Here is a 19,318-nt window from a genome sequence, read left to right on the forward strand (position 1 = left end):
CTAGTTTAGTGAGATTTTCTTGTAATGCATTACGAAGTGGAATATAATTATATTGGAACAATGTTTTACATGAATTTGATAATTGAATACCCAAATATTTAATTGAACTTTCAGTCCATGTATAAGGGAATTTTAATTTAAGATGTTTAGTAGTATTTTCATCTATCCCCAAGTTCAATATACAAGATTTATTCGTGTTAAGCCTGTAATAAGAAACTTTGCTGAACATATTTAGTGTTTCCTGAATTTCCGGTAAGGATTTCACAGGATCAGTAATCATAAGAACAACATCATCTGCAAAAAGGTTGATTTTATGTTCTTGTTCAGCAATGGTAACTCCTAGAATTTTTTTGTTGGACCTAATACTCTCAGCTAGGGGTTCAATAACAAGGTTAAAAATTAGGGGGGATAAGGGGCATCCTTGTCGTGTACCATTTGTTATTGGGAATGGAGATGATAAAGAATCCGTAGTATACACTCGACCTGGGGGGACAGAGTACAGGGCTAATATTGCTTTGTTGATTTGACCTGTTAAGCCAAATTTAGTCAGAACGGATGACAGGTATCCCCAATGAACTCTATCAAACGCTTTTTCAGCATCAAGCGACAGAAACAGGGATGGCGATTTGGTGAGTTCTACATGGTGTATTATATTTATCATTCTTCTAGTAGCATCCGATGCTTGTCTTCCTTTGGTAAAACCCAATTGATCTCTATGGATAAGAGAGGATAACAAACTATCTAGTCTTTTGGCTATAAGTTTTGCATTAATTTTAACATCTAAATTGAGTAAGGAAATTGGTCTAAAATTTTTAGGTGAAGATTGTTCCTTATCTGATTTTGGAAGAGTTACAACAAGAGCATTCAGCATTTCATTGGTAAATGATGAAGAATTGGCTGCTAAATTATAAATGTCACATAGTATAGGTGCTAGAGTACTTTTTTTAAATATTCCCCTGTAAAGCCATCTGGACCAGGTGATTTCAAGTTAGGAAGAATACGGATAGTTTGTAGAATTTCAGGGATAGTAAAGGGAGAATTGAGAAATTCTAATTGTTGTGGGGAAATGGAAGTTTGACACTCTCCAAAAAGGTGTCAATCTCCTCCTGAGAAGGTTGATGGGTATCGCCATCATTCTTAATGTTATATAAATCATTTATAATATGCGCTAAATGCTTCAGCTATTGAAGAAAGCTTAAGCAATTTTTCATTAGTGTGAGGATGGTAACCTTTAATGAGTAATGCCATTGTTTTCCCTGCTTTGTTCCCTGTTGCATAAGTGGTAGCTCTGAATTTTTTATAGGATTTCTCATGTGTCTCTAGAAGTAGGGTTCTTAATTCATTACGTAACTGGAAAATGAAAGTGTTTTAATGAAAGGAGAAGGATCATTTTTATTGTGTTCCTCAGCATTGGCTATCTCCTTAGTAAGTTCATCTATTCTCTGAGTTCTTTCTTTTAGCTTTAGAACCTAATTGCATAAACACCCCTCTCATAACAGCTTTATGAGCATTCCATAATATCATTGGGTCAGATATAGACGTTGAATTGAAAAGAATTCAGTAAGGTGTTGGAGTGTTGTGGAGTAATTTTCATTTTGGAGAATATAGTTATTAGCTCTCCATATATATGAATTTGGTTGGGATGATGTGGTTGCTATAGACATGCTAATGGGAGCGTGATCTGACCACGTGGCCGTATGTATATGGGAGGATGAAATCTTGTCAAGCAGCCATTTATCTGTCAAGAATAAGTCAATTCGAGGGGGGCGTGACCGGAAGTTGAAGTGGATGGTCGCTTCCACGGAGAGCCCCGCGGCGGCCTAGCTTTATCTGCCGCCATCCGTGCTCCAGGCTTTTCCGACTGACCTTTTAACTATCCATCCGGGTCGCTGTAGCTGCCCGCTATCGGCTGAGGGCTTTTTGGCGTTAACCCGGGTCGCCTACGAGCTCCGGTTCATCCGGAGGCTGCGGACAGTGCAAGTGGCGCTTCGCCGCCATTTTGCGGCCTACCTCTACTCCCGTGCATCCGGACTTCCCTACTTCATCCGGCGAAGGGCCGTTCGCCCATCACACACACAGGGAGACATCCCCGCCCAAGACCTGGAGGCCGTGACTGGTGGGAAACAAACACCTGGTGGATCGGGGCCTAGTGATCCGGAGTGTTAGCCGGCGGCCATCTTGGTACACCCGGAGCAGGCCGCAGCTCCCCCTCCCTGCATCTGGAGCCTAGTTCTGCCTCCTGCGTGACACCCCTGCTCAGACTCACTCCCATGGACAAGGTGAGGCATCCCCGGGCCTTGTGTATGCCATCTCAGCCCTTCCCGCAATAACCAGTCCACACGAGGCTCGGATTGACGGCGAGTGCCATCTTGGGGCCCACAGTGACTTTCCTGACGCCGCATCTCACCGCCTTCTGGGCAATATCACAGGAGTTCACCTTCAGAACTTGTGGTGAGCAGCACCCCTGGCCTGGGATGTCGTTACGCTTTCTCCTGGGCTCACAGTGAGTACGGCACGGCCCCCCCCCCCCCGTTGTTAGCTGCTACCTGGCTCTCTGACCCCCCCCTGGAACGTTCATCCTAGGGAGTGCTCCCCTCCACCTGGCGCATTGGGTCCGTTAGCTTTCGTGTTTCAGCATTAGTCTGTGGGACAACACACCCCAGCAAACCCACAGATAGACAACCGACACTAATCTTGCTACCCCTGTCTCAACACACCCCCCCCTCACTGAAGCAGCATACGCAGCTAGTTACAATATGGACGTTTGAGGCTCCAGATTAGCTCCGTCCGGGACTTCAGCCTATCCCTGAGGTACTTTAACCCCACGTTTCACCCTCTTTTTTTATATCACCTCTTAACCCGCAGAGCCTTGGTGCATGCCGGCGAAGAAAAAGAAGGCATGGAGCACCGCCCAAAAGACCCTCACACAGTATCTTCTCCGCTCTCAGGAACAATCTAGTATGGAGCGTGAGGGGGCAGTTAGGGGGGGCCTCTCCCCTGCTCCTGCCACCCCACCGCGCTCACCAGGTCCAACCTCGCCCGCTCCATTGGCGAATAGGGGGAGCCCTAGCATCCTCTCAAAAGCAGATCTGGAGGACAGTCTGGAATCCATGTACAACAGATTGGCGTCCAAGTTTCAATCGGAACTACAAAAGACTTCACATGCACTTTCACAGGAGATCTCTGCTCTGGGCGCAAGGACTGAGAGGCTAGAGACTAAACATGATGAGTTGGCAATAGCTCATAATGACCTTAGCAGAGAACATGAGGCCCTATCCTCCACGGTCCAGTTACTACAGTCTCAGATAGAAGACCTTGATAACAAACAGGGGCAATAATCTACGCATCCAAGGAATTCCTCAGTCCGAATCTGAGCTCATTCCGGCGGTGATTAGGTTGTTTAAATCCTTGCTCCCTGACCATGAAGCCAACATGTTCAAATGTGATCGGATACATAGGGCCCTACGTCCCAAACCCCCGGAAGACAAGCCACCCAGGGATGTCATCCTCTGCATGAAAGACTTTCTGGTCATGGAGGAAATAATGAGAGCAGCACGCAACAAACAGGATAACTCTCGACGACAAAGTAATCCAAATTTTTCCAGATATTGCCCCGGCGACTTTGGAGAGGAGAAGAAACTTGAAGGAGATAACCACTGTCTTGCAATCAGCCCGCATCAGATACCGATGGGGATTCCCATTTCGTCTGGTGATCCCTCATAATGGAACGACATACTCTGCTACCTCTGTCCTGGAGGGTCAGGAAATCCTGGTGAAGCTTGGCCTTTTGGAGGCCTCTATGATTCGCAGACTGCCCTCCACTCCCAGAGCTACACCTATTTGGCAAACACCCCCGACCAGAAGGGACAGGCGTAGGATCAGATATGGTGCTGAGGATCGGGTGGAGGATAGCCCTCGCTGACGATACTTTTCTCGGCTTTATCTTGAGGTTCTGACTGCGGTTAGCTTTGATTCCCAGTGGACATACATAATGTGCTTCTGTTTACAATTTCGAGGGTAGAGTTTGTTTGTGTTCAAATGTTAATCTTCTTGCTCTATGTTTTTCGATTTTTCTCCCAAATAGGTCGATCATTTTTCATGTCCTATGTTCCTTCAGCAACTCAGGTTCCTTTTATACTCAGGATCAGTGTTCTCATGCCACTCTTGGCGTTATTGTACTGTACCTTGTTTTCCTGTTGTCTTGGTGACGATATGAGTGTCCCCCTGTTTATCTTGTACTTGTTGGACGAGTATTCCTTGAAAATTCCCCCCTCCCCCCCACCACCAGATTTGATCTCTCAACTACCGTTATGTCTCATTTACCATGGCAATAACATGCATTTCACATAACGTTAGGGGATTTAACTCACCGTCCAAACGGCGCAAAGCCTTTACCTTTTTATAAAAGACTTGGAGCTAAAATCCTTCTACTCCAAGAAACCCATTTCTCCCGCTCCTCCCATCCCAAATTTTTCAATAAAGATTTTCCTCAGGCCTTTTACTCGCTCCACTCGTCCAAGACCAGGGGTGCCGCCATACTCCTCCACTCTTCCCTCCCGATGGAGGTTAAGCATATATTCAGAGACCCCGAAAGTTGATATGTTATTGTTAAGGGCATCGTCCACAACAGGGAACTTACCATTGCCAGTATTTACGCACCCAATGAGGGCTCAGCTACCTTCTTTGGGTTATTTTTAGAGAAATTGGCACAATACCACTCCCCCCATGTGGTCATAGGTGGCGATTTTAATTCGGTAGCCAACGCCACTCTAGACCGCTCGTCGACTTCGATCGCTTCTAGAGCTTTCCCGAAATCTCTCTCAAGAGGCCTGCGGGACCTGCAACTCACTGACACCTGGAGGGCGCACAACATAGGCTGCAGAGAGTACACTTTCTTTTCCCACCCGCATAATAGTTATGCGAGGTTAGACTACATATACTCCACCCCAATTATACTTGCTAACTCTTTGGAGGCCTCCATTCACCCCTGTGTATGGTCAGACCATCAGGCTATCTCCTTTACTACAGGATTTATTAAACTCGCCCCCACGCCCCATTCCTGGAGATTGAATGAGTCCCTTCTCTCTGATGTAGGGGTGGAATCCCAAGTGGCTCAGTCTCTGGAGGAGTATTTTTCCCTGAATGCTCACCCAGATATGCAGCCCTCGACTCTCTGGATGGCACACAAAGCCGTCATTAGAGGGAGACTTATCAGTATTTCTACTGCCCGTAACAAATCCAATAGACTTAGGATAGTTGAATTAACCAGAGACCTAGATCACTTATATAAAAACTCGTCCTTGTTACACTTGGACTCTACCAGGCGTTCCATAGACCAGAAGCGCCTGGAACTAGACTCCTTGTTGTCATCCAAGGTTGAGAAGACACTACGCTGGCCCAAGGCCCGCAGTTTGTTATTCAACAACTCTGCATCGACCTCGTTTGCTAGGAGGTTGTCTAACTCACTTCGCCCGCCTCATGTATACCGGCTGTCTAATAGAGACGGTTTTATATCTTCACATCCCAAAGAAGTTCTCAAGATCTTTGAGCAATTCTATATCAAACTCTTGGAGTCCCCTCACACTCTTCCCTCTCCCGGAGACCTGTCCTGGTTAAGCGACGTCCCCCTTCCAACACTCTCCCCCTCACAATTGGAAGTACTGAATGCCCCTATCACGGTCCCAGAAATCTTAGGGGTCCTCAAGTCATTAAAAATGGGTTCTGCCCCGGGTCCGGATGGCTTTTCGGCTCTTTATTACAAAAAATATTCCATGATCTTAGCCCCTAGAATGGTGCACCTTTTCAACTCAATTTTGTCAGGCGATAGCTTCCCGGAGGAAATGCTGTTAGCTAACATGTCACTGATCCCTAAACCCAACAAGAATCATAATTTACCTCAAAATTTTAGGCCGATCTCGGTTATAAATAACGATATCAAAATATTTAGTAGAATTTTAGCCGACAGACTGGCAAAATGTATCCCCTCCCTGATTTCCCCCTTCCAATCTGGGTTTATCCCACATCGCTTTATCACAGACAACATCCGCCTAGCCTCAAACGTTATTCAAGATGCCAACCTGTTCTCCCGTAAGCTCCTCCTGTTGAGCCTAGACATACAGAAGGCGTTTGACAGTGTTACATGGAACTACCTAGACACACTTCTGCCACTCATGGGCTTTCATGGCAGTTTTCTGGTGGGATTCCAAGCCCTCTACAATAATCCTATGACCCGCATTAAGTTGCCTGGCTGTAGCTCCGAATTCTTCCCAATAGGTAGAGGCACTAGACAGGGGTGTCCCCTTTCCCCTTTAATCTTTGCTTTAGCCCTAGAGCCCCTCGCGATTGCCCTCCTGAGACATCCTGATATTACTGGTTACACTAAGGGTAAAGAAATGTACAAATTTTGTATGTATGCTGATGATGTTTTGATGTTTATAACAAACCCTCATGTCTCCCTTCCCAACCTTTTTTTTGACACTGTCTCACTTTGCGAAAGTCTCGGGTCTTTCCATTAATGTTTCCAAATCTGTAGCTCTCCCTATAGGCTTTGCTCCCAATGACTTGGCCCTTATTAAACAAAATTACTCCTTTACTTGGGCTGCCTCCCACATTCCCTACTTGGGAGTGGGACTGCCCGGGAATTTCCGTGACCTCTTCGGGGTCAATTATCCCCCACTGATTAGCAAACTTAAAAACACCTTAAAAGGCTGGCTCTCTTTACGTATCCCCTTTATAGGAAGAATCACAGCGCTCAAAATGGTCATCCTCCCCAGGCTATTGTATCTATTTTGCTCTCTACCGGTTAAGCTCTCCAAATTTTTTCTCCTTAACCTTCAATCCCATTTCAACAGATTTATTTGGAATAATAGATCTCCCAGGTTTGCTAGGGGGGTCCTGTACAGATCTATGAAAAATGGAGGTCTGGGGGTTCCTCAAATTTGGTTGTATTATCTTACCTGCAGATTTACTCAACAGGCACAGTGGTCGATCCCTAATTCTAGAGTCCCTTGGGTGAGGTTTGAGAGTGACTCGATAACTCCATTTTATCTCCCTGGCCTTATGTGGTCGACTCATCGCCCTCACTCGACTTTAGCTACTCTTAATACTATAGTGGCGGACAGTCTCCTACTGTGGCACCGCTTCAAACACAAATACGACCTCACCTTGGGTGGCTCTATGGGCGCCTCCTTCCTGGGTGATCCTAGGTTCCCCCCAGCTTATCTCCATCCTGAATCTTTTGGTGTGTGGGTTCAATGTAAGCTTACTCAATTGAAGGACTTTGTGACGGGCTCTGGCTTTGTTCCTTTTTCGACACTGCAGACCCAGCACCAACTCCCAGATGCTGAACGTTTTAGATACCTACAAATCCGCCACTTCTTTCTCTCCCGTTATGGGCTCCGGTCCCAGACCCAACTCACTATCTTTGAAGACTTATGTTTTAACTTCCCACGCCAAAAAGGCCTGATCTCCCTGATCTACAGGGCTCTGGAAGGACATACTGTGTGTCAGCCTCTACGGTATAGATCACGTTGGGAGGAGGAGTTGGCTCTGGAGACCGGAGTGGTGGATTGGGAGGAGGGTTGGAATAATATGCGCAAATGCACCAGATCCTTAACAATTAGAGAGACAGCCATCAAAGTTCTCACCAGGTGGTACTACACTCCGGTACGTTTGCACCAGATCTATCCCCATACATCCCCTAACTGTTTTAGAGGATGCAATCACCCGGGCACCTTTGTTCACATCTTTTGGGATTGTAGTTTAATTCGCCCAGTCTGGCAGGAGGTCTTAAGGCGGCTGGACGGGTTCGCGGGCCGAGCATTGTCCCTCTCTTATCACCACTGTCTTCTCTTCCAGATCCCTCCTGACACTCCAAAACACTTTGTACGGCTAGTGCACTCTATATGTGTCGCTGTGCTATGGACTATAGCACTTCACTGGAAATCCCCGTCGATACCTTTAGCACAAGTTCTCTCACGTATTGACCAAGTGATGCTGTCTGAAAAGATCTTCCACACTCTGCAGGACACGACACGTATATATGACCTTAAGTGGAACCCATGGTTCCTATTCCGCTTGCTAAAGTGATCGCACCTTGGGTTTTTCTTATTCTTTTTCTTTTCTGTCTGCATTTCTTCCTCTTCTTTTTTTCTTTTTTTTCTTTTTTGGTCTGTTTTGTTTTCTCTCGGTTCTCTTTCCCCTCTCTCTTGATATGATCTTTCTTATGTATTCTGGTTATGTAGGTCAGCACATTGAACGTTTTATTTTCTCTCTTTTTTGCGACCTGTTGTTGGATGTAAGACCCATACTGAAATTTATAATCTGTGGTTTGATCTGTGGAGTTCTGTCATTTGTTTATCACCTCCTTGTAATCCTGTCATCCAACTACTTATGCTATTTTTGACACATGATTCTTTTTGCTGACTTTGTATTTCTGTTAATCGCTTTAATAAAACTTTTTTGAAAACAAAAAAGAATAAGTAAATTCTAGAGTAGGTATTGTGCCGTGGTGACAAATATGTTTAATCCCTTTCATTAGTATGTCCACATCTCCACACATCAAATAAGTCGTTCGAAGTTATGAACTTATCAAGGGGAGAAGCATAGCGTTTGGACTTAGCAGAAGAATCCATATCATTGTTTGGAATCAAATTGAAATCTCCACATATCAGGAGGCGTCCTTTTTGAACTTTCTTCGCCTCCTCTATAATTTTTTTTATGAAATGCATTTGCCTCATATTCGGAGCATAAATAGATACAAGGGTGTATTGAATATTGTTAATGGTACAAATCAAAAAAATATAGCGACCTTCAGGGTCAGTGATACAATTATCTAATTGAAATGTAATAGTATCTCTAATAGCTATTAACACCCCTCTTTGTTTTTTGGAGAATTTTGTTTGAAAAATATGAGGAAAATGTTGACATTTGGGAGATGCATCTTTAGCAAAATGTGTCTCCTGAACACATAATATGTCACAATTAAAGGATAAGGCAGACCTCCACGTAGAGGTTCGTTTCGCTGGGTGATTCAGTCCCCTTGCATTTAGGGACAATATTTTGAAAGACATATTAATATATATCAAAATTAGATGTTACTATAATTCTATATATTCCTAAAAGAATATTCTCTAGTTTCTATAACGCTTAAACTAAATATCTAAGTATTTGTTATATGATCAGTTCACAGTTACTATTAAATCATGCACACAACAATGTAGATTTTTTATTTTTTTTTCAAACCTATGAAAAAATGACTTATTACTCTATTAGTAGTTATTTGGCAATGTATATTGCAAGAGAAAAAAAAAAAATGAAAAAAAGGAGAGAAGAAAAAATAAAAATAAAAGAGTAAAGCTAAAAATATTTTCCAAGAGTCAGCAGTAATCCACTCAAAGGAATGCTGACCAAGATACGGGGTGAAGTTCAAGTATTAAGGTATTGAGCATCAAACCAGACCGTATATGTCAGTAATGCATTTAACAGGCAGGAGTAGTTCATTTGTATTTAATTCTATTTTGTTCACGTTCAAAGTGGAACAAATTCGTTTTTTCCTTCAAGGCAGGGGTGTTATGTGGAAGATCAACTATAATACCCCATGTTTGGAGTAATTGCATGCCATCTTCAATGGTAGCTATAGCAAAATGTTTCCCGTTTTAAGTGGTCAAGATAGTGGCTGGATGTCTCCATTTGTATGTGATCTTATGATTAGATAATGCCTTTTTTACAGTTTTGAGCTGTCTTCTCATTTGTAGTGTAAATTGCGAGAGATCGGCGAATAATTGTATATCTGAGTATGGTGGTGGCAGAGTAGTTAGCCCCCTCGCCTTGGAGAGAATTTGCTCTTTAGCTTGATAAAAATGAATTTGCAGAATAACATCTCTGGGAATTGATTCTTCTAGATGTTTTTTGGTTTGGGAATTCTATGAATACGATCGATTGTAATTTCAATCGGCTATAATTCTGGCAATAATGTAGAAAATTGTGCATTTGCATAGTTACGTAAGTCCATAGGTAGAACTGACTCTGGTATTCCTCTCATTTTAATGTTTTGACGTGAGTGGTCCTCGAGATCTGCCAATTTCATCTTGACCCACATGGAATCATCTTTTTGTTCTGTACATGCATCCACTAGCTCATTCACTGTTTCAGTGCATTCCTCCATTTTGTTTTCAACGTATTGCAGTCTACCATCCATATGTTTCATATCAAGAGAGAATTTATGAATCATGGAGGATAGATTAGATATAATAGATGATTGTAATGACACAAGCATTTCTTTCATTGTGGTATCTAGTACTGGCTGACCTGATGTTGGGAAAGCGGCTATAGATGTCTGTAATGAGGACATAGCATTAGCACTATGCAGAGCTGTGTTCACAGTATCAGCTGCCTGACCAGATGAATCCAGCTTCATCCGCGTTTTTGCGGGTCCCTGAGATGTTGGGGATAGATGAGAGGAGCCATTGGAATATGAGGATGATAATTCCTCATCCATTTCAGGTGGATGGCTAGCAGAAAGGTTTGTGTGAGTTATTTTTCCTCACAGCTCTGGCGGCGCCAGCTTGGATTTTAGTCAGCTCACTGCTCTGTTTAAATGTAAATGATGACAGCTTTTTTGGTCCCCTTTCTTGTCCTCTTTTGTGAGACATTATTGCCCCTACTGTCCCAGGAGTACTGCAGAGTATTTAGGTATGTTTTTAGAGGAAAATACCTGCCTGTATTTTGCTGTTAAATGGCCGGCTGTGGAGAGCTCTAGGCTTAAGAAGCCATCTTCAGCGCGCAAGCCACGTCCCCCGGATATGAATACTTTTTCAAGGTACTGAAGCCAAGGTACTAGAGCACAGTTCTATAAGTCAGCAAAACTGTCTCTTAGGTATATTGGATTTCCATTTTGGATGGTGACAACTCTCTGAATGTAAATGCGAGTTGCCAGCTGTGGTATTAACGTGGTTCCTAGTTGTACAGTAATGAAATGTCCCTCATGACCCAGTCCTAAATTAGAAAAACTAGAAAAGGTCTAATCACAGACATGGGTAAAAGTAAAGCCTAAATAATTTTTATTGCAATGCTCAACTAACGGTGTCACAGCGGCAGGTTTTCTGTCCCCAATAAGGATTATGAAATATATGTTACGTGTAAAAGAAACATACATCTAGAAAGAACCTACCAGGCCGATTATTAACATCCTTTTACCATTTTTGGTAGGGGTAAACTGTGTGTAGCACTAACCCCAGAAGGAGCTGCTGGTTTGATTGGGCTTACCGTTACCTTCTTCACCTCGAATTGCGTCTAGGGGTTCCCTTGGTAGATGGCCCAGAAACTTTAGAGACTGACGACAGATCCGCTTAAAGGGATTTTTATTTGCAAAAACCGAACAGTCTCTTAGTATAGGATCAGAGGGTTAGGAGGACAAGTTCAGGTACTCTTAGGCCGCGTACACACGCGCGGACTGTTGGCCCAACTTTGTCCGTCCAACAGTTTGAGCGAACAGTCCGCTCAAACTTAGCATGGACGGACATGGCCACACACGACGGACGAACAGTTTGCTGAAACCGTGCGCGATGACGTGAACGGCACGTACGACGGGACGAAAAATACGACGTCCTATACACTGCAATGCAACCTTCCGACGTGGAAATCCTTTCTGAGCATGCGCGAGACTTAGTTGGCCGAACAAGCCTACACACGAGCGAACAGTCCGCTGAAACCTTGTTTCAGCGGACAGTTTTTCGGAATTTCCGTAAGACCTTGTTCGGCCAACTGTCCGCTGAAACTGTCCGCTGAAGCCCCACACACGAGCGGACTGTCCGCCCAAACACTGTTCAGCGGACAAGGTTGGGCGAACAGTCCGCGCGTGTGTACGCGGCCTAAGTGTCAAAGTCAATAATAAAGAACGCTCTTACTTTGAATAAATCCAGAGAATAGCCATTCACAGCTGGATGTTCACTCAAGTTGAATAGTCCCGCTCTCACAAGGCCTAGCAGCCAACAAGGTGCTTAAATCAGGAACAAGTCTCTGCCACAGACGTTGTTGTAGAACATGTAGGAAACTAGGACTTGTAGAACACTCGTGTGATACCTGGATCTTTCAGCCGGTTTGGTGAAACCCACGAAATTTGGATTCACTTAGCAAGAGCCTGGTGAGGCTGAGGGAGCTAAGAAGCCAACCTGTATGTGGCCTTCTTCTGAAGAGTCCTCCTCTGGATAGCTACGAAGTTGCTGGGCCTCTCCACGACTGGAGATGGCACCAGACTACCTCGGAATCCTTCCTTTAGTTTCCTTGTCTCGGACTAGCCAGCCCCGAGACATAAAGTAGGGTGGATCCGCACCCCAGGCCATAGCCTTCCTGGGGGCTAGTCAGGAGGACCAGGACCATGGAGTCAGAACATACTTCTGGACTGGAACCCCGAACCACGTGACATCCGCATTTTAAGTACCCTCTCCCAGAAAGCACATCAAGAGTGACACTCCCACTGGGCGGGCTCCGAGAGAAAGTAACCTTAAAGCACCCAACCAGACTGTGGTTCCATGCCTGCCAGAAGAGCCAGGCCGAACACCCTATAGTCCAGTCAGACTGATGCTGAGGTCCAAATTTGGAACAATTATACCCAAACCAAACTGCAGTTCAGGTGTAACATTAACTTTCAAAACATATAGCGCATGCTCTTGAGTGTCATGGTTATGCAGTGATCTTCATCTGGTTGCTTACCTCCCCTCATGTGTTCTGACTAAGAGGCCAGCCACTTCCACCTGGTGGTGTTTATAACCTCTCCTCTATGCATGGCTCCACCCCAGGTCCCACCAGGGAACCCTATAGTAACCTGTGCACTGCAAGCTAACAGGGCTGATCAACCATTGTGTATTCATTGTGTGTTTGGCTTCCTGGTTCCTGCTTGCCATGTGCTTTATGTTTTGACTCTGTTACCAACCTTGGCATGTTCTCAACAATTCCTGTCTGCTTGTGACCTTGACCTTTTGCATGTCCCTGACCATCCCTGTCTGCCTGTGACCCTGAACCTTTGGCATGTACTCTGTTGTTCCTGTCTGCTAGTTACCCTGACCTCTACCATATCCCCTTACTATCCTTGTCGTACCAGCCTGCTGCTTCCTTCTCCTGTAGTCTACTGTGAGCGTGAGCTGCGAGACCCTAGGGGCCGCGACCTGGAGCCAGACTACACCGAAGTCCATCCTCACCACTGGAGGCTCTGGTGAACACCCGCTGGCTCTTAGACTCCACGCCCTGGGGAATCTATGCTCCAGCTCCCATTGGGATCTGTGTTAGTGATCCTGTAGAACTGTGTCCTGAATCTCCCTGGGTACAATCCGCAGCAGTCAGTCCTAAGGTCCACTACCTAGCGGTGCACTTCCGACTCCTACGGAGTGCATCTGTCACCTGGTCTTAGGTGACCTGACAAGGAGCCAGTGCTACATGTGCTACTTTCTGCTCACTCGATGCTGTGTTTCCATATCATTACCTATGCTACAGATAGACTTAATGCTGTCATCCAGATGTTTACATAATTTGATGTAAGTGGATATTATGTTTATCCTCAGTAAAATGCTATTTTATCACTGACACTTCCCTGCACTCCACTTCTGTTTTTTTTTTTTTCTTTTTTCCTTGTTAAATAAGTTTGAGTTTACATACCATAACAGAAGTCCAATATAAACAGACATAAACAGAGTGGGTGGAGCATAATATAGTGTGGTCTGCCAGATAACATGAGCTTGCAATAAGTGGTGAGATATTCTTGTATCAAAACAAATATGGTTATCAGTAGGAATACTCTGTTTTCTTTTTACCTGTGCAAGTTGGATTGTTTCGCAAAATCTATTTTGATAAAGCTGTGGTCAATGTGATGAATGAATGCCCTTTATTACTGACGACATTACTCCATGGCCTGGACTGAAAAAAATGGCTTGTAGAAAAGTGCTAAACTTTTCTCACTAAAGGCTACCTTTTATATGGACATATACACTACTATTGTACCCGGAGTATTTTAAATTAAGCTGCATAGAGCTAATATGCCTATTGCAGAGAGAATTGGGGGGTATTAAACGTGCAGTGATATAAGAAAGAAACACGCTATATAAGCAAAGCGTGCATGTGCCTGTTACAGAATTTTATTTTATTTTTTTAGAGGGTATCAAACATGCTGTGGTCTGAAGAAGAGAAAACACATTATATACACAGAAGTGCGTGTGCTGTACTATATGTTGGTTTTTGTATTAATACATATGCTGACTAAATGTCCCCAATACTATGTGGTGATAAATACCAATTTAGGATCAAATAATCATGGTCATCAGATGAAAAAGTTCTCAATCCCTAATCAAAACATGCTATACATAACATGTAAATAATATGCAATGCAGTATAACCAAACAGTATAGTGACTAACCTGCAGATGCACTTAAAAACTTTTTATAAAGAATTATCCAAAGTTTTTATATGAAAAAATTATGAATAATAAAAATAAAAATATTATCCATGGCACCTAAATAGTGCTAAAAAAAAAACAGAACAAGCAAAAAATTGTAAACAGTCTATATGCAAAAATATTTTTTTGTCCATAAAGTTGGTCATTAATGTGCAAAAATCCAGAAGAGATTTATAAAAGTGACTTTCATGCTCCTGATATCTCCAAGTGACTTGACTGCTCCCCCTCAAGGGTCCCTACTCACCGAATCCTCACCGGCACTTGTGTGTGTATATAGTGTGTTTTCTCTTCTTCATACCACAGCATGTTTGATACCCTCCAAAAAAAATATTTTCTGCAAAAGGCACACGCACGCTTTGCATATATAGTGTGTTTCTTTCTTGTATCACTGCACTGTTTAATACCCCCTAATTCTCTCTGCAATAGGCATATTAGCTCTATGCAGCTTCAATGAAAATACTCAGGGTACAATAGTAGTATATATGCCCATATAAAAGGTAGCGCCACTGACCCCACTTTCAGTATAAAAAATGACCCTTGTATACTGCTTCTAGACTTGCAGACCTGATGGGTGTGATTCCAGTTGCACATGATGAAAACACGTGTGTAGAAGACATTTAAAAAATTAGTAGAAATATTGGACACAAACAATACTAAATATCAAAAGATTATTTCCTTACTATGTGAAGCTGCAAGTAGTCTCCCAGACCAGAAGCACTGTCTACTCGAAGTAATACTGCATCCTTTTGTTGTGTAGTAAAGCCAACTGCAAGTCGATCAGCTCTTGTACTGGGGCGGTCGTTAGGAGGCCAGGTATAGGTAATAAGAGCTCCTCCTTTTCCGAATATATATGTAGTACCAGCTAGAAGAGAGGAAGGGGAGATACTATAAGTCCATAGCAGGACATACATTCATATTTCAAACTAAGGTAGGGAATTACAGGCCTTTATCATGAAATTAAGAGAACAGCAATGAAAAATCAGGAGAGCAACAGAGTAATATTACATTGTTCAACAATAGCTATATGTGTAGATAGACTTGAACACATAAGTATATATACCCCCCCCCCTTCAGTCCATCATGAATACTGCTGCCAGACTCATCCACTTTACAAACTGCACAGTGTCTGCTACCCCTCTCTGCCAATCCCTCCATTGGCTGCCACTTGCCCAACAAATTAAATTCAAAATACTAAAAATAAGTTACAAAGTCATCCACAACTCTGCCCCCAGCTACATCACTAGCTTAGACTCAAAATACCAACCTAAATGCCCTCTTCATTCCTCCCAAGACCTCCTGCTCTCTAGCTCCCTCATCACCACCTCCCATATCCGCCTCCAGGACTTCTCACGAGCCTCATCCATCCTCTGGAATTCGCTATCCCAATCTGTCAGACTGTCTCCAAATTTATACACTTTTAGGTGATCCCTGAAAACTTTCCTCTTCGGAGAAGCCTATCCTGCCTCCATCTAACAACTGCACTATTTTCTTCATTGGCTCACACCCCACAGCTATTACCCTTTTGTATAACTTGACCCTTCCTCCTAGATTGTAAGCTCTAATGAGCAGTATACAGTCTCCAGATACTATAAAACAGTAACAGTTGAAAACCTAGACCACATCTGTGAACTGTTAGGTAGATGCACTCATAAAGGTTGTGTCCTGCTACTGAGGGAAGTGCGTAGGCACCTGTGTCATGTGACTAGTCAGTCAAAATGGCAGCATCTGCAGTGGAGAAGGCATTTTGTATACTTGAATTGAGCAAAACAGAATCTGTAACTGTTGTGCAACGGCATTTCCATTCATCACTATTCGGGGAAAAAAGAACCTCAAACCAGAAAATCTATCTACGATTGGCGTACAAAAATTTGAAACTATGGGCTGTTTATGCAAACTTAAAAGTCCTGGATGGCAGTGTATATCCGAAGAAGCCATCAATAGCATTTTCAGCTCCATTCAACGAAGCCTGGGAAAAGCAGCGAGGAGGGTGAGTTGTGAAGTGCAGATTTCACAGCCCACTGTTTGGAGAATTTTTTAGAAAGAAGCTGAAAATGATTCCATACAAAGTACAGATGTTGCAAAATCTCACTGACCTAGACAAAACAAAGCGCTTGAATCACTTTGCTTTCACCGATGAAGCTATATTTCATGTGAGTGGTAAGGTAAACGAGCAAAATGTTTGCTTTTGGGGAACGGAGAATCCCAGATTTAAAGTGCAACGTGTGCGAAATTCCCCTAAGATAGATGTGTTCTGTGCTGTGTCCAAAAAGAAAGTGTACTTCTTTTTTCACAAGAAAACGGTCACGGGAGGCTCTTTTCTGGATGACCGTGAAAGCATTATGCTCCAATTAAGCCTGACCAGTGTGCAACCCCACACTGGTCAGGCGACCAGTGTGGTGGCGAGAACCTCAATGAACATCTTCCTCACTGATGGATTGGATGGGCCACAGACTACAACATGCCACTGACCCAATGGCCATCCAAAAGTCCTGACTTAACACCTTGTGATTTTTTTTTTTTCCTGTGGGGATACGTAAAGGGCAAGGTATTCACCCCTCCCCTTCCTGTTGATCTAGTGGAGCTGAAACTGCTTATCACAGCCAGTATCGCGGCACTTGATTCAGATATCTTAACTCGCATTTGGGCAGAAAAGGATTACTGGCTCAATGTGTTTTGTGTGACTAGGGGTTCACACATAAAACATCTGTGACATGCTCTAAAAAAACTTGAAACATTCCCTTACAATTCTGTTTCAGGTAACATCATATCTTACATTGTTCTTGTTTTATAGTGCATTTAAACTATTTTTTTTTTATGAATCACACTGTAGTTATTTATACAGTATAGCCCTTATCTTGAAACAACAAGAGCATAAATATACCCAGTATAGTTTGCTACACGCTTTGCAGCTTTTCCTCTGCTGTGTATTTTTGATTTCTAAGGATTACTGGATGCTGATAACGAATGTGATTTTTGCATGAAGCAGCCCTCACAAAGTTGACAATCAAAAGAGAAGGGTCAGCTGACGCTCACAAACAAACGCATGGTCACAGTGGACAAAGATACACAAAAATCCACTTTTGTAGTGCCAAAATTCAAAACAGTTACAGAAAACAGATAAAACATTCATGAAACCACAGCCATTGTGGGTCATTATGCACAATCAAAAGAGAAGGGTCAGTTGATGCATTCTTTCATTTGCCAAGAGTGTGTGTTCCTGATCAACAAATGTGAGTAATTGAGGCATACATTAAGAGACAGAATTAATTACATTAGTGGGCCTGTCCTTTACTGGGTGCATGTAGGTGTGCTAACAATAAAACCTATGTTTTATATAAAGGCCTGCACTAATGCGGTTTGCTTTGCCTGAAAAGAGGCCAGACTATTTGCGGGCAGGGTGCTATAGTGTGCATAATGACCCACACCGCCTGTGGTTTGATGTAATTGTTTTGCATTTTGGCCCTCAAAAGTGGATTTTTGTGTGTCTTTGTCCAGTGTGACAATGCGTTTGTGAGTATAAGCTAACCCTTCTCTTTTGATTGTTACTTACATATTTTCACATGTTAGACAACTCCTAATGTTGATCTAGATTCCTAAATTGTTTTAAAAAAAAAAAAAACAAAGCTTCCTGCTAACTCTAATGCCGCATACACATGATCAGACTATCCAGCGGACTTAGTCCGGCTGACAACCCGCTGGACTTTGCAGCGGAGGTCCGCCGAACGAGCGGACCTGCACACACACGCCCACACACGACCGGACTTCTCTTCTTCCTTCCAATGTTGACACAACGCTCTTTCCAGCCTTAATGGCAGGGTCGCTGCACAACACGTCCCTGCCATTATGACCAGAGAGAGCGTTGTGTCAACATCGGAAGAAGGAAGAAGAAGCAGAAGGCGACAGCGAGAAGACTGGGCCAACTCTAGTAAAAGAGCTGGAAGAAGAAAGCGCTGGCCCGGCAAGAAGAACCGAAGAGCGGGACAAGACCCCCGAAGTCGCAAAAAGACCCCTGGGCGGCAACGAAGGAGAAAGCCAGGCTCCTCCGCTAGTAAAACAGCTAGCAAAAGAGCAGAAGAAAGCGGAGGAGTCCGGCGAGAAGACCCCCGAAGACAGAAGAAGATCCCTGGAGCTGTCTAAAAAAGTATTTTAAAAACCTGTGTTGTGTTTTTTTATGTACACTTTTTTTCCCCAGGTGAATGGGTAGGGGTACCTTGTACCCCATACTTATTCACATAGGGTAGGGGGCTGGAATCTGGGAGCCCTCATATTAAAGGGGGCTTCCAGATTCTGATAAGCCCCCTGCCCGCAGACCCCGACAACCAACGGCCATGGTTGTTGGGAAGAGGCCCTTGTCCTCATCAACATGGGGACAAGGTGCTTTGGGGCCCTGCGGCCCCCCTTCCCTAAAGCACCCCCCCATGTTGAGGGCATGCTGGGGGGTGCTCACTCGTCCCCACCCCCTTTCCTGACCGGTCGGGCTGCGTGCTCGGATAAAAGGGTTTGCTATGGAGGCGGCGACATTGACTTCCTTCGCTAGTCTTGTCTACCTGGAGCCACGTTCAAAATGAACAGACTTTTCTCTGTGTGTGGACTACTGAGTCCGGCGGACAATTTTGTATCAAGACTTCTTTCTAAGTCCGCCGGGCTTTTGGGAAGAAAAAGTCCACCGGAGCCCATACACGGGCAGATTGTCCGGCGGACTCTGGTCTGCCGGACCAAGTCCGCCGGATAATCCGATCCAGTGTACGCGGAATAACCAGAAATGTGTGTGTGAATTTAGAAGGGGTATAGTTATTGTGCTGCCTTTTTTATTTTGTCAAATTTGATATCTTGTCTATTTTGTTTGTTTAATCCTGCACTTAAACTTTTGATGGG

The 19,318-nt window shown here is 43.9% G+C and overlaps 1 protein-coding gene across 31 annotated transcripts in view; it reads right to left on the bottom strand.

Moving 5' to 3' along the window:
• LOC143934091 (neurexin-2-like) overlaps positions 1-19,318 on the bottom strand; it is a 3,463,823-nt gene that overhangs the window by 669,925 nt on the left and 2,774,580 nt on the right. For all 31 annotated transcript variants that reach the window (XM_077457482.1, XM_077457436.1, XM_077457661.1 and 28 more), the window contains one exon: positions 15,124-15,305. In XM_077457482.1, coding sequence (XP_077313608.1) covers positions 15,124-15,305 — 182 coding nt within the window. The remainder of the gene's footprint in view (positions 1-15,123; positions 15,306-19,318) is intronic.

Source organism: Lithobates pipiens, unplaced genomic scaffold, assembly GCF_037356315.1.
Source record: "Lithobates pipiens isolate NorthernLeopardFrog02 unplaced genomic scaffold, aLitPip1_a1.2 Scaffold_10, whole genome shotgun sequence".
Classification (NCBI taxonomy): domain Eukaryota; kingdom Metazoa; phylum Chordata; class Amphibia; order Anura; family Ranidae; genus Lithobates; species Lithobates pipiens.